Raw genomic sequence first — 15,639 nt, 5'->3', positions numbered from 1 at the left:
ATTTGTTGGTAATATATGCCCAGTGTTGAGAAACTTACATTTGGGGAGATCAGAGTAATATATTTCAAACAATTATAGAACAATTATCTAATTGCTAAACTGGTGGTAGCTAGTGACTAAAAATAGCAGAATTCTTAGAAGGAGATGGTATTAGTCAGAAAGCTTCATGGAATAGATAAAGCCATTAAGTCATAAAGAATGAATAAATTTTTTTTTCCTATTTAAAACCTTTTGTTACCTATTCACTTAGAAAATCAGAAAATAGAGCAAGTGAAAAAAGAAAACTCAGACTCACATTCTCACCCACCCAGAGTTCTGTTAATCTCATGGTATATGCTTTTAATCCTTTTCTGTTGTGTGATTTTTTTTTTTTTTTTTACCGTAACCGGAATCAGAAAGTAGCCTGTTCTTTTTGATTATCAATGTATCCTAACAATCTTTCTATGTTGAGTTGGTCTATTCCTCTAAATAGTAGCTGTACAAATGAATAAAGAAAAGGAAATAAGAGCACAGAAACAAGTGTCTTCAGTGAAATGTCTCTCTTAAGTCTATTGCCCATTATGCAAATGAATTGTTTTTAGTCTTGAGTTTTGAGAGCTCTTTATGTAATCTAGAGACTAGTCCTTTGTCAGTTATGTTTTTTGTTTTTTGGTGTGTTTTTTTGTGGTACGCGGGCCTCTCACTGCTGTGGCCTCTCCCGTTGCGGAGCACAGGCTCCGGACGCGCAGGCTCAGCGGCCATGGCTCACGGGCCCAGCCGCTCCGCGGCATGTGGGATCCTCCCAGACCAGGGCACGAACCTGCGTCCCCCTCATCGGCAGGCGGACCCTCAACCACTGTGCCACCAGGGAAGCCCTGTCAGTTATGTATTTTGCAGATAGTTTAAGTGTGTAGCTTGTCTTTTCATTGTTTTAGCAGGATCTTTCACAAGGCAAAAGATTTTAATTTTGGTAAAGTCCAACATTTCCTTTTATAAATTATGCTTTTGGTGTCAAGTTTGTAATTCTTTGCCTAGCCCCAGATCCCAAAATTTTTTTATTTTTTTTCTTAAAAGTTTTATAATTTTATGTTTTACCTCTAAGTCCATGATCTATTTTGAGTTGATTTTTGTGTAACGTGTGACTCTTAGGTCAAGGTTCATTTTTTGCCTATACATGTTCAATTGCTCCAGCACCATTTGTTGAAAAGGATTGGTTATAGCACAGGGAACTACATTCAATATCCTGTGATAAACTATACGGAAAAAATATGAAAAAGAATGTATATATATATATATATATATATATATATATATAAAACTGAGTCACTGTACTGTACAGCAGAAATTAATACAACATTGTAAATATACTTAAATAAAATAAATTTTTTATACCTTGCTGAAAAATTATTTGAGCATATTTGTGTGGATCTCTTTATGGGCTCTCTATTATGTTTCATTGATACATGTACCTGTCTCGCAACTAATACTCCACACAGTCCTGGTTACTATAGTTATGTACTGTGTTGTATATATAGTAAGCTTGAAATTGGGTAGACTAATTCATCCCATTTTATTCTTCCTTTTCAAAGTTATTTTAGCTATTCTAGTTCCTTTTTTTTTTTTTTTCCGGTACACGAGCCTCTCACTGTTGTGGCCTCTCCCGTTGCTGAGCACAGGCTCCGGACGCGCAGGCTCAGAGGCAATGGCTCACGGGCCCAGCCGCTCTGCGGCATGTGGGATCTTCCCGGACCGGGGCACGAACCCGTGTCCCCTGCATCGGCAGGCGGACTCTCAACCACTGTGCCACTAGGGAAGCCCTCTAGTTCCTTTTTTTTCATGTACATTTTAGAATCAGCTTTTCAACATCTATAAAGAATCTTGCTGATATTTTGATAGGAATTATGTTAAACCTATGTATCAGTTTGGGGGAAATTGAGATCTTTGTTACATTGAGTCTTCCAATCCATGAGCATGTTATCTCCTTTAGATCTTTGATGTCTTTCATCAGCATTGTGTAGTTTTCAGCATACAGGTCTTACATATATTTTGTTAGATTTTAAACCTAAGTATTTCACTTTTCTAAGTGATTGTATCAGTGGTATTGTATTTTTTATTTCAGTATCCACATATTTATTGCTAGTATATAGAAATACAAGTGACTTAAAAATTTTTTTAAATTGTGGTTTAAATATGTATAATGTAAAATTTACCATTTTAGCCATTTTTAAGTATGCAGTTCTTAAAGTGCAATTGAGTACTTTCACATTGTTGTGGAACTATCACCACCATATATCCACAGAACGTTTTTAATTTTGCAAAACTGAAACTCTGTGCCCATTAAACAGTAACTCCCTGATAAGGAAAACTCTATTTTTCTTTCTGCTTGCTACTTACAAAACACTTCTGTACTCCAAATGTGTAGGATTTTTTTTCCACATCAAGCAATTCTTTGACACCAGTTGTGTGTCCTACAGTCTAACTCAACTGGCATCAGATCCACAGGTTAAGAGTTCAGTTGCACAGGGTGCCTCCACATCACATGCCAATTGCAAGTCCAGCTTGTCACCTGTGCTTCTGACCAACTGGTATAAATCACAGGTTACCAAAACTCCCCCCTTGGGTTCGATAATTTGCTAGAGCAGCTCACAGAACTCAGGAAAACAGTTTTCTTACTAGATTGCCAATTTATTACAAAGGATGCAATTTAGCAACAGCTAGATGGAAGAGAAGCCCAGGGCAAGAAGGTACGTGGGGAGGGACACAGCTTCTATGCCTTCTCCAGACATGCCACCCTCCGAGCACCTCCGCATGTTCACCAAACCCTGTCGTTTTGGGGTTTTATGGAGGCTTCATTACGTGGGTATGATGGATTAAATCATTGGCCATTGGTGATTCATTGAACCTCCAACCTCTCTTTCTCCCCAGAGGTTGTGTGGTAGCACTGTAAGTTCCAACCCTCTAATCACAAGTTTGGTTCCCCTGACAACAGTTCCCATCCTGTGATTAACTAGGGGCTTTCCAAAAATCACCTCATTAACGTGAACTCAGGTTGAGTTGAAGGGGCTTGTTATGAATAACAAAAAATACTCTTTCACCTTTACTGCTCTTGATCTATTTCAGGTGCTGGGAACAAAAACTGAATATTATAACAAAAGATGCTTCCATTGCTCTTATCAGTTAGGAAATATAAGGGTTTTAGGAGTTATATGCCAGGAATAGGACTAAGTATGTATTTCTCATTATAAATCATAATATCGCATTCCTTGTTCCCTCCCCTGCCTGCAGCCCCTGGCAACCACTATTCTACTTTCTGTCTCTATGAGTTTGACTCCTCTAAGTACCTCATATGAGTGGAATCATACAGTATTTGTTCTTTTGTGACTGGCTTTTTCTACTTAGTTCAGGGTTCATCCATTTGATAGCATGTGTCAGAATTTCATTCCTTTTTAAGGCTAATATTCCATACCATGTATATACCATATTTTGGTTATCCAGTCATCCATCAAAGGACATTTTGGTTGCTTCCACCTTTTGGCTATTGTAACTAATGCTTCTATGTCATGGGTATATAAATGTCTCTTCAAGAACCTGCTCTCAAGTCTTTTGGAGATATATATATATATATATTCATATACAGAGGTATTCATGTATAATTGTTTTTAATTTTTTGAGGAATCACCAAACTTTTCCACAGTGGCTGCATCATTTCACATTTCTACTAACAGTGCACAATGTTCCAGTTTCTCCACATCTTTGCCAACACTTGTTATTTTCTTGTTTTAAAAATAAATAAATAAATAAATAAATTTGTTTGTTTATTTATTTATTTATGGCTGCGTTGGGTCTTCGTTGCTGTGTGCGGGCTTTCTCTAGTTGCAGTGAGCAGAGGTTACTCTTTTTTTTTTTTTTTTTTTTTCGGTATGCGGGCCTCTCACTGTTGTGGCCTCTCCCGTTGCGGAGCACAGGCTCCAGACGCGCAGGCCTAGCGGCCATGGCTCACGGGCTTAGTTGCTCCGCGGCATGTGGGATCTTCCCGGACCAGGGCACGAACCCGTGTCCCCTGCATCGGCAGGCGGATTCTCAACCACTGCGCCACCAGGGAAGCCCCAGAGGTTACTCTTTATTGTGGTGTGCGGGCTTCTCATTGCAGTGGCTTCTCTTGTTCCAGAGCATGGGCTCTAGGCGCGCAGGCTTCAGTAGTTGTGGCACGCAGGCTCAGTAGTTGTGGCTCGTGGGCTCTAGAGCGCAGGCTCAGTTGCCCCATGGCATGTGGGATCTTCCCAGACCAGGGATCGAATCCGTGTCTCCTGCATTGGCAGGCAGACTCTTAACCCACCAGGGAAGTCGCTGCCAACACTTGTTATTTTCTGTGTGTGGTTTTTTTAGTTAGTTAGTTAGTTTGTTTTAGTTTTGTAATAGTGTTGTAATAGCCATCCAAATGGTGTGAACTAGTATCTCACTGAGGTTTTGATTTGCATTTCCCTAATGATAAAGTTGACTTGTTATGTATATTTAGTATCCTGCCACCTTGCTGAAGTCATTTATTAATTCTAGGAGAATTTTTGTAGAGTCCTTGGAATTCTCTGGGTAAACATTATGCCATCTGAAATAGAACAGTTTTATTTCTTCCTTTTGGATTTGTATGTGTATATGTCCTTTTCTTGCTCTGTTACACTGGCTACAACTTCTAGCGCTGTGTTGAATAAGTGTGATGAAAGTGGACATCCTGATCTTAGTGGGGAAAGCATTCAGTGTTTCATCATTAAATATAATGTTAGCTGTAGAATTTTTGTGTGTGCTTCTTACCAAGTTGAAGAAATTCCTCTTTATCCCGAATGGATGTTGAATTCTGTCACATGCTTTTTGGCATCTGTTGCATGATTGTGTAGTTTTCCTTCTTTGCCTGTTAATATGTGGATTATATTGATTTCTTTATTGTTTGAATTTTGAACTAGCCTTGCATCCTTGGAATAAACCTCACTTGGTCAGGGTATATAATTCTCTTTATATCTTACTGAATTCTATTTGGTAACATTTTGTTAAGGATTTTTGCATCTATATTTATGAGGGATATTGGTCTATAATTTTTTTGTTTTGTTTTTTTAATACTCTTTGATTTTGGTATCACAGTAATAGTCGCTTCATAAAATGAATTGAAAAATGTTCATTCTGTCTTCTGGAAGAGATTGTGTAGAATTGGTAGTTCTTGTTTAAATGTTTGATAAAATTTTCCAATGAAACCATCTGGGCTTGGATATCTTTTTTGGAAGTTTTAAAATTATGAATTCAATTTCCCTAGAAGTTGAAGGGCTGTTTAAATGATCTTTTTCATAATAGTTGAGTTGTGGTAGTTTGTGTTTTTCAAATAGTGATCCATTTTGTCAAAGTTGTCAAATTTATTTTGAGCACCAAAAAGAAGTGTACATTCTTTTTAACCTCTCTCCTGCTTTCTTTTACCTCCTGGTAGTTGTTAGTATTTTCCCTTAGAAATGTCAAAATTTGAAATTCCATAGCTCCCCTTGGCTGACCTGTTATAGAATTGTTTCTCCTTTCTGCGTATCTGAAATTTGTTTTGCTTTGTCTGCAAACATTCCCTCAGCACTGTGTTCTATGTGAGAAAATAAGGTGAGAACTGTTGATATAAAGTGCCTTATATTTGTGTTTCCCTGGGCTTGCAGTTTAAGTTTCTAATAGTCAGGAACAGTGTCTTCTTTCTATCCCTTTGCAGCTGCTCGTACAGAATAGATTAGTATCTGTGAATGAGTAACAACGTCATAAATACTTAGAAGAAAAGATAACCTCCTCTTTTAAATGTTATACAACACCTTCCTTGAATCTTTAATGTTCCTATTGGATACTAAATATGTAAATTGTGAGACAGGCACTTATTTGGTCATCTAGTGTAAGACTTCGAATATCATAAATATCGGTTAAATCTAGACATTAGTACTGACTTTAGACAGCACCAGTGACAAAGAAGTCATCATGTAATGGACCAAAAAATGTTACGGATTTTGGAGATGGGGTAACAATCCTAGTACAAGACCAAGTAAATGATTATTTACACCAATATAAAGTTTCATAAATTTTCTTGGCTTATAAAATTCACAACTGTCTCAGCAGTTTTTTCACAGCACCTCTAGGACAAAAAGAATACCCATCCAGGGCCTCCCTGGTGGCGCAGTGGTTGAGAGTCTGCCTGCCAATGCAGGGGACATGGGTTCGTGCCCCGGTCCGGGAAGATCCCACATGCTGCGGAACGGCTGGGCCCGTGAGCTATGGCTGCTGAGCCTGCGCGTCCGGAGCCTGTGCTCCGCAACGGGAGAGGCCACAACAGTGAGAGGCCCGCGTACCGCAAAAAAAAAAAAAAAAAAGAAAAAAAAAGAATACCCGTCCATTTGAAATTTGGTTAAAACAACTCTTTATGTCCCAACAACACCTTTTGGACACTGTACAGTTTCTCAGACCTTGGAGTCATAGTGGACATTCCACTGTCATTCCTCTTCCTCATTGATTTTTTCCCAGTATATGTTTTATCACAGCAACTGCCAGAAATCCAGCTTCACAAAAAATATGGGATTATTGAAAGGAATGCAGCAGTCTTAACATAGAAACTCTGAACTACCTCGAGCTGGTAGTTCACCCAATGTTCAAACGGGTGTTTTTGTATTTCCCTCAAAACTCTGAAAAATCCTGCAGTGCCCTGTGAGTGCACTGCTGTGCCTTGGAGTCCGTTAGTGTGCAGCTTGCGGCCCTGATGACTGTCATCACAGCGGGCGGGCGCGAGGGAAAATCTCTCCGAAGGACTGAGGTTGTCTTTGGAGGGATGAGGGAATAGTGAAAAGGGATGTTTTGGGAGCGTCAGTGGGGACTGAGTACGTGTCAAAGATTGACCCATAATCTTAGCTAAATAAACCATCTGTCTATAACCTTATCTCTTCTAAAGCTTTGAGATAAAGGCCATACATATCTTATATTCACTAGGGACTACAGTTTATCTCAATATTAATTTTTACTGTTGTCAGTTCATATGCATAGTATTTTTATTTTTCTTTAATACTGTTGTCATTTTTTATGTAAAAATTCAGTATGCAACTCTGATGTTGATGTAGAAGGATGACTTATAGTCTTTGATTGTGTCCTTATTACTTGGTACTAATTACATTAGCTTTTTTAAAAATGTCACTTGAGTCCAATCTTTGTTTCTGACTCATAGAAACAAAATATAATTTTTGAGTCAATCAGAAGCTCTTGTTAGGGTAAGCTGAGTGAGAGAGTGGCAGGGACATATAGACACTACCAAATGTAAAATAGATGGCTAGTGGGAAGCAGCCGCATGGCACAGGGAGATCAGCTCGGTGCTCTGTGACCACCTAGAGGGCTGGGATAGGGAGGGTGGGAGGGAGATGCAAGAGGGAGGAGATATGGGAACATACGTATATGTATAACTGATTCACTTTGTTGTAAAGCAGAAACTAACCATTGTAAAACAGTTATACTCCAATAAAGATGTTAAAAAATAAATAAATAAAAGCTCTTGTTTTTTCTATTTGTGTAGAACAAATCACCTGCTGCAGTTACAGAACCAGAGACAAATAAATTTGATAGTACTGGATACGATAAGGACTTAGTAGAAGCTTTGGAAAGAGATATAATTTCTCAGAATCCCAATGTTCGATGGTAAGTTATATCACAACAAAATAATCGAATGTTGCTTTTTGGAACAGAAAATGGAACAAATGTGGGCATGTACTGAAGATCCGTCCTTGAGGATAGAACCCGAGGACATACAATGTGAGCATGACACATAATGAAAAACTTGACTTTGGTTCAGGCTGTACCAGTTTTTGTCTGAGATTTTTTTGATTTAATGAAATTAATAATAAAATTTTTATTAAATTAAAAATTCTACATACAGAATGGGAACAAGATCACAGAAATTACATCTTTTGGGGACATTCTTCAGTGATAAAATGGCAGTCATTCTTATGCATGTGTATTGCTTGTTATCTATAGGTTTATACAATATATGTTGCTTTTATATCCTATTAGAGCAGTGGTTCTCAACTTTGTTACTGTTACATCTAAGGGATAAATTAGGAGTTTGGGATTAACATATACACACTGCTATATTATAAAATAGATAACCAACAAGGACCTACTGTATAGCATAGGGAACTATACTTAATATTTTGTAATAACCTAAAGGGAAAAGAATCCCTTTGGAATAACCTAAGGGAAAAGACTCTGAAAAAAAAAATAGATATAGTTGTATGTCTAACTGAATCACCCTGCTGTATACCTGAAACTAATACAACATTGTAAATCAACTATACTTCAATTAAAAAAATAAAAATAAATATTATATCTGATCAAAGAACTGTAATTTATCACAGTGAGTTATAAATCTCCCTTTCCCACAAAGTTAGGTACATTCTGTTATATGTTTTTTGTTAAAGCTTTAATTATTTTTAGGTATAGTTTTGAGGGAGATTTTAAAATATATTATCATGTCATATATCATAATGTATTATCATGCCATGTGTACCGGTTGTTGTAGTAGTAGTAGTGTTCTAGTGGTTGGAGATGACTTCACGGCAATCTCTATGATACTCTTTAATCTTGGTGTCTATCTCTTGATAGGGTTGGGGGCAAAACAGCAGTTTTGCAACGTGTGTCTGCTTTATGCCCTTTTTATTCTTTGTGGGTTTTTTAAATGGGCTTATTATTTCTAAATCGTGGAATTTATGGAATGAGCATTTTAAGAGCAGAGTTTAAAATGAGATGGCATAATAATCCTTAAATTGTAGGCCTATAGACCTGTGTTCTCATTCACCAAGCTGAAAATCATTACTCCCAAGAATTGAAGATTCAGGGGCTTCCCTGGTGGTCCAGTGGGTAAGACTCTGCGCTCCCAGCGCAGGGGGCTCAAGTTCGATCCCTGGTCAGGGAACCGGATCCCGCACGCTGCAACTGAAGACTCCCCACATGGCAACGAAGATCCCACGTGCCCCAACTAAGAGCTGATGCGGCCAAATAAATAAATATTTTAAAAAATTTAAAAAGAATCGAAGATCCAGATTGTGCTCTTTCTATATACTGGTTGGTGGGGCAGGCCTCGTCACAGTGTGTTAGTTCACTGGTGCCTAGGAAGAAGCTTAGCATTCTGTCAGCAACGTAAAATCACGTGCTTTCAGCGATTCTCAAGAATGACTACATAGAGTTAAATATGTGGTCTAAGGTCGTTGATAAAATATCTTCTCTTTCAGGGATGATATTGCTGATTTAGTAGAAGCTAAAAAGTTGCTTAAGGAAGCTGTGGTGTTACCAATGTGGATGCCAGAATTCTTCAAAGGCATTAGGAGACCATGGAAAGTAAGTGTATTACTGTAACGGCATTGTCAAAGCAAATGGCAAGTGCATTGCCATAGAAAGACAATATTTATCTGTGTTGGGGGAAGTGGGAGGAGAAAGTAGAGCAGGTAAAGAAAATTTTAAACTATGTTGTGTTATTCAGAACTTTGTTTAGACCAAGAGCTACTGCAAGGTTTCCAGAATAAGAAATAGGTACAGGACTTCCCTGGTGGCACAGCGGTTAAGACTCCGCCTGCCAATGCAGGGGACTCAGGTTCGAGCCCTGGTCCAGGAAGATCCCACATGCTGCGGAGCAACTAAGCCCGTGTGCCACAACTGCTGAGCCCACGTGCCACAACTACGGAAGTCTGTGCACCTAGAGCCCGTGCTCTGCAACAAGAGAAGCCACCACAATGAGAAGCACGCGCACCGCACAGAAGAGTAGCCCCTGCTCACCGCAAGTAGAGAAAGCCCGCGTGCAGCAATGAAGACCCAATGCAGCATAAATGAATGAATGAATAAATAAATAAATTTACTTAAAAAAAAGGAATAGGTACAATGTGATATTTGGAAAGTTGGACACATAGCAGATTTATAATGAGCTTATATTTGCAAATATGAACAGGTCACCTAATGCAAAAATACTCCATTTTACGTGTTGTGTTGCAGAACTTACATCTGTATTTCTTGGAATTGTTCTTAAGAAATTAATAAGATATATCCGTATCTAATGAGTACTTTTAAAAAGTCATTTGCTGATATGAAAAGAGACTGTCCAGAAAACTCTTGGATTTGGGAAATGTGCTAATGGCTAACTCTGTACTTATTTTTTAAAATTCTTGAAAGGTTAAGTGATAAGCAAGATACGAAATTATATACATACAGCTATGTAAACAAACAAACAAACAAACAAAAAACTAATTTGAGCAAAAAGACTAGCAGGAAATATATCCAGATACTAATGGTACCTGTGTTAGGGTATGATATTATATCAGTACTATAATATTGATTATATTTTTTCTCATCTCTTAGTTCCAATTTTTAAATAATGTATAGTTACCCTACTTTTGTAATGGAAAAAGTAAATTTGTGATAAAGTGTCCTTCTGTTCATCTCTGTCTTTTACTTGTCTTAATATCATGTGTAAGTTGGTTGAAAATTGATCCTTAGTAATGGAATTCTTGTGAATTAGAACAATGGCACATAAATCCTTTGCTGATGCTATTATATTCCCAACAGGGAGTGTTGATGGTTGGCCCACCTGGCACAGGAAAGACCCTCCTTGCTAAAGCAGTAGCTACTGAGTGCAAGACAACGTTCTTCAATGTCTCTTCATCAACTCTGACTTCCAAATACAGAGGAGAGTCTGAGAAGCTTGTTCGTCTTCTGTTCGAAATGGTGAATGCTTGAGCTAACTCTAATGGTTCTTTACCTCTAGAAGGGGAGAAAGTGAGTTGTAACTACAGCGTGTAGAATCGCTAGGCAGGATGCTTTTGTGCCCAGAGTGTGATTCCTGTGCTCTCGAAGGTAGACAATTTTTATTCAATGCTAACACGAATAACTTGCATTTCTCTTTGACTCCTTTTCTCTGGAGGAAAGGCTGTCTCTGCTGATGGACATACTCATGTTACGGGATCTGCATTACTGATCTGCTGTAGGAATGTGAAATTCTTACGGTTTTTAAATCAGGCTTAGTTATAGTAAATGCAGTATTAGAACAAAAATGAGAAAAGGTGAAAATCGTAAGTAGATATGGAACTGAGATTACCTCCAATCTATTAACTATATCAAATGCCCTGAGTTTAATGACCCAGTCTTCGGATTAAGTTCTTCGCTTCTTTGAGTTTCTTTTTCCTTCTTCCACGGCCACTCATCTGAGTATCAGTAGAAGAAATGTAATTCAGCAAGTTCTGATTGAGTGTTTAGATTGAACTCAACAGCTTTTTAGACTTCAGACTTTAAGTTTCACTTACTATTTCTGTCTTACCTCATTTAAGAAATTATGTAGTTATATGCATGAGGACAGTTATGTTTATTATATAGATAGTGAAAAAGATTTACATTCCTGGTCATGGTGGACAAAACCTAAGATGACCATGCTAATATTATACTAGATCTTCCTTCCTAGGCTGAGAATAAAACAAACAAAACCTCTCACAATTTCATGTTATCTGTTTTCTGTAAAGGCTTCTTCCTGTTTCAATTCCCATTTTCTTTCTCCTTCAACTTCGATAATTCATAAGGCAGGATGTAAATTCTGACAGGTTCTTATGGATTATTAGTAGTCCATCCACAATAGGAATCTAATGGAGAACCTCTTAGGTCATTTTGAAAAATTAGCTTGCTATTTGCTTCAGGGGAAAAATTATATTGTCAGTATTCCAGAATGACTAGGCCTTTTAAAAATGTAAGCTAGGGAACTTCCCTGGTGGTCCAGTGGGTAAGACTCCGCGCTCCCAGTGCTGGGGGCCGGCCCGGGTTCGATCCCTGGTCGGGGAACTAGATCCCGCATGCATGGCGCAACTAAGAAGTCTGCGTGCCTCAACTAAGAAGTCTGCATGTCACAACTGAGACCCGGAGCATCCAAAATAAATAATAAATAAATAAATATTTTTAAAATTTTATTTAAAGAAAAAGTAAGCTAAATAGGGTGAATGGGGACTTCCCTGACGGTCCAGTGGTTAAGACTCCACGGTCCCACTGCAGGGGGCACAGGTTCAAACCCTGCTTGGGGAACTAAGATATCCCACATGCCAAAAAAGAAAAAAAAAGAAAAGTAAATAGGGTGAATGGCTAAGTGTGGCGTCTTTAGAGTCCGGTGGCCTGGGTTTAGATCCCACTTCTGTCACTTTCCTAGATGGCTAACTGTGGGAAAATTCCTGTCCTGTCCCTCAGTTGCTTTATCTATAAGAGGAGGACAATAATTTAGGACCTACCTCTGTAATGTTTGGAGGGTGAAATCAGCCAATACATGTAAACTGCTTAATACAGATCCTGACTCATAAGGGCTCATAAATATTAACTGTTACTGTTTAAGAGTTATTTGATTTTTTTTTTAATACAGGGTTTTATATTAAGGAAAAAGGACTATTTTCTTCTATGAGGGAAAGCCTCTTACAAAGTGGTAATTTGCAATATTTTTGTATACTGCAGTTTATAAAGACATATCAAACAACTTATTTTTCACCGGCTTCCCTGGTATTGCCTAGGAAAATCTTAACCATCTTTAAATAAATCCTTGCTTATCTGGAGCATGCTACTTTGAGTTGCCCACTTGAGCAGTGGCTCAGTCACAAACCAGTGCCTGCAGATTGGAGCTTCTGCCTTTCTGAATTTTGGTTATGGCTCATTTGAAACCACCTTGATTTTCTTCTGTTCATCATATGGACTCTCTCGAGTAAAATTGTACTGCCTCTCATATCTTGGTTTTGACTGCTCTACACATGACTGCCTCTCTCTTGAGTGCTCCTCCCCCCGAATCTCTCAAAGTGAGCATTCCTCAGGGCCTGTATTTTGCATAAGGCCACTTAAACATTATAAAAGTCTGTCCAGGGTTTTTCACATGACATGGTAACAAACACATATGAAAACTTAATTGTATAGGTTTTGTTGTATTGTCAGGAACTTTCATTTTCAAGTGTCAGAAACCTAATCAAATGAACAACAATCTCAGTTGTTCCAGCAAAATTCCAGAGATTAATGTTTGGTCTCTTTTGAGTCACATGCTTATACCTGGACCCTCCTGGGACTCCAGCAGAGTTGGCCTCTCTTAAAGTAATGGAATAAGAATGAGAAAGAGATGATTTACAAATGAAAAAGAGAGCTTCTCTTACCAGAAGGAGCCATGCTGTGCAGGCAGAAGCGATTGGTTTCCTCTCCAAGTCTCTCTACATTACTTTCTCGGGTCATCCAAAGCCAATTTTAAATGTGCCACATAGCCTCTGCTTTAAAGTCAGACCTTTCTACACACCCTCAGTATTTGGGAAGACTCAATCTAGTAATTTTTGCTTGAAATTTAATTTTTGTTGTTGGTTCTGTTGGTAGATGGTTGCTAGCTAGAATTTCAATTATAAATTTTCTTGCATGTTTGCTTTTTTCTTTCTTTCCTTCCATCCAGTTTATTTTTCTCCCTCTGTCTGTTTCTTGAAAAGAAAGTACAAAAATGTTTGTACACAGTACCTAAGGTCCAAGTAAGGATACCTTATTAAAAATGTATTATTAGGGCTCTTGGTTAAGAATCTGCCTGCCAGTGCAGGGGACACGGGTTCGATCCCTGGTCCGGGAAGATCCCACATGCCGCGGAGCAACTAAGCCCGTGCGCCACAACTACTGAGCCTGCGTGCCACTACTGAAGCCTGCGTGCCTAGAGCCCATGCTCTGCAACAGGAGACGCCACTGCAATGAGAAGCCCACACGCCGCAACGAAGAATAGACCCCGCTGTCCGCAACTAGAGAAAGCCTGCGTGCAGCAACAAAGACCCAATGCAGACAAAAAAAAAAGAGTGAAGTACTGTACGTGCTACAATATAGATAAACATTGAAAACATGCTAAGTGAAAGAAGGCAGACACAAAAGGCCCCATATTGTATGATCCCATTTATTTGAAATGTCCAGAATAGGTAAATGCATAAAGACAGAAAATAGATTTGTGATTACCAGGGGCTAGGGGGAGGGAAGTATGGGCTATTTTTGGAGGGCAGTGAAAATGTTCTGGAATTTGATAGTGATGATGGTTGTACAACATTGTTAATATTAAATACTGAATTGTCACTTTAAAATGGTTTAAATGGTGAATTTTATGGTATATGACATTTTATCTCAAAAAAAAAAAAAAAACTGAGGCCATTTAAATTGACTTCTAATTGACAAGAGGATAAAAATCAGTTGACCCTTGAAGAACGTGAAGGTTAATCTGCATATAACTTATGGTGAGCCCTCTGTATCCACGGTTCCTCTACATCCTTCAGTTCAACCAACCACAGACTGTGTAGTACCGTAGTATTTACTATGGAAAACTGTCCACATATGAGTGGACCCATGCAGTTCAAACCCGAGTTGTTCAAGGGTCAGCTGTACTTGTATTAGTCAAATGAAAAATGGCCATTTAATTAGAATCCCTTAGAGGGAATCTATGTGATTTTATTTAACGTAATGGTTCTCTTTAACAAACATTTTTCTAGAACTTTAGAACACTTGTCAGTATCTGTAAATGTCTTCCCACCATTGCTGTCCATATTATTGTAGTGTACAGGATAATCCTGTATTTATATGACTCATAAGCAAATACATGTTGAATATAATCAGTTATAGTATTGAATAGTATAAAAAATTGCCATATAAGATTTAAGTATATGATAGGTCTATATTAGAAGCTATATTTTAGCTGTTCCAGTTCTATCCTCTCTCCCCACTATTAGGCAAAGAGGGAGAGATGCACAGGGTGGCAGGTTCCACAGCTCTTTTCTAATTACTAAACTATAGATGACTTTTAAATGAAATAAAAACCTGGTGTTGCATTCTTTCTCCCTTTAGGCTCGATTTTACTCCCCAGCCACCATATTTATTGATGAGATAGATTCCATTTGTAGCCGCAGAGGGACTTCCGAAGAGCACGAGGCAAGCAGAAGGGTGAAAGCCGAGCTGCTGATTCAGATGGACGGTATGCTTGTGTCTCTGCGTGAGCTGAGCATGCCCCAGTCACAGTGCTGACCCACACAGCGCCCGTGACGCGGGGCTGGCCAGTAGGTCCTGGAGATTGCCAGTGGTAAACTGGGTGCGCTGACCGTGGTGACACACCAGCAATTATGGCTGTTTGTTCACAGGACACCCTCTGTCATACACACTGATCTCATTTTTAGCCATGAAATTGAAACAAATGCCGATTAATTGGCCTTAGAGGAGGGATATGTGTGGTTTTGAAGAATTTTTTAAATTGCTATGTAGTTGTGCTGAACTAGTCTTTTGATCAAATCTATTTTGAGTCCTATTTTTTGCACACTGCAAAAACTCATTTTTCTTGGACTACAAATTCACATATGTACCAGTTAGCTTTATAAGTCTTAGGGAGGCTTGATGATTACCCTGCTTTTAATGTTGTGCTAAATATTTGATGATCTTTAAGTAGTTGAACTTTTTTTTTTTAACACTGTGTTCTTATCCTTCCTCAAGGTGTTGGAGGTGCTTCTGAAAATGATGACCCTTCCAAAATGGTTATGGTTCTGGCAGCTACTAATTTTCCCTGGGATATTGATGAGGCTTTAAGACGACGTCTTGAAAAAAGAATCTATATTCCATTGCCATCAGGTA

The 15,639-nt window shown here is 38.5% G+C and overlaps 1 protein-coding gene across 1 annotated transcript in view; it reads left to right on the top strand.

The window, feature by feature from the left end:
* KATNA1 (katanin catalytic subunit A1) overlaps positions 1-15,639 on the top strand; it is a 34,281-nt gene that overhangs the window by 17,295 nt on the left and 1,347 nt on the right. The window contains exons 5-9 of the mRNA XM_059083476.2: positions 7,538-7,659; positions 9,249-9,354; positions 10,573-10,731; positions 14,866-14,992; positions 15,502-15,636. Of these exons, the coding sequence (XP_058939459.1) occupies positions 7,538-7,659; positions 9,249-9,354; positions 10,573-10,731; positions 14,866-14,992; positions 15,502-15,636 (649 nt within the window). The remainder of the gene's footprint in view (positions 1-7,537; positions 7,660-9,248; positions 9,355-10,572; positions 10,732-14,865; positions 14,993-15,501; positions 15,637-15,639) is intronic.

Source organism: Kogia breviceps, chromosome 13, assembly GCF_026419965.1.
Source record: "Kogia breviceps isolate mKogBre1 chromosome 13, mKogBre1 haplotype 1, whole genome shotgun sequence".
In the NCBI taxonomy this organism is placed as follows: domain Eukaryota; kingdom Metazoa; phylum Chordata; class Mammalia; order Artiodactyla; family Physeteridae; genus Kogia; species Kogia breviceps.
The sequence above is the reverse complement of the archived record's forward strand: the minus strand, read 5'-3'. Positions and strand labels throughout refer to the sequence as shown.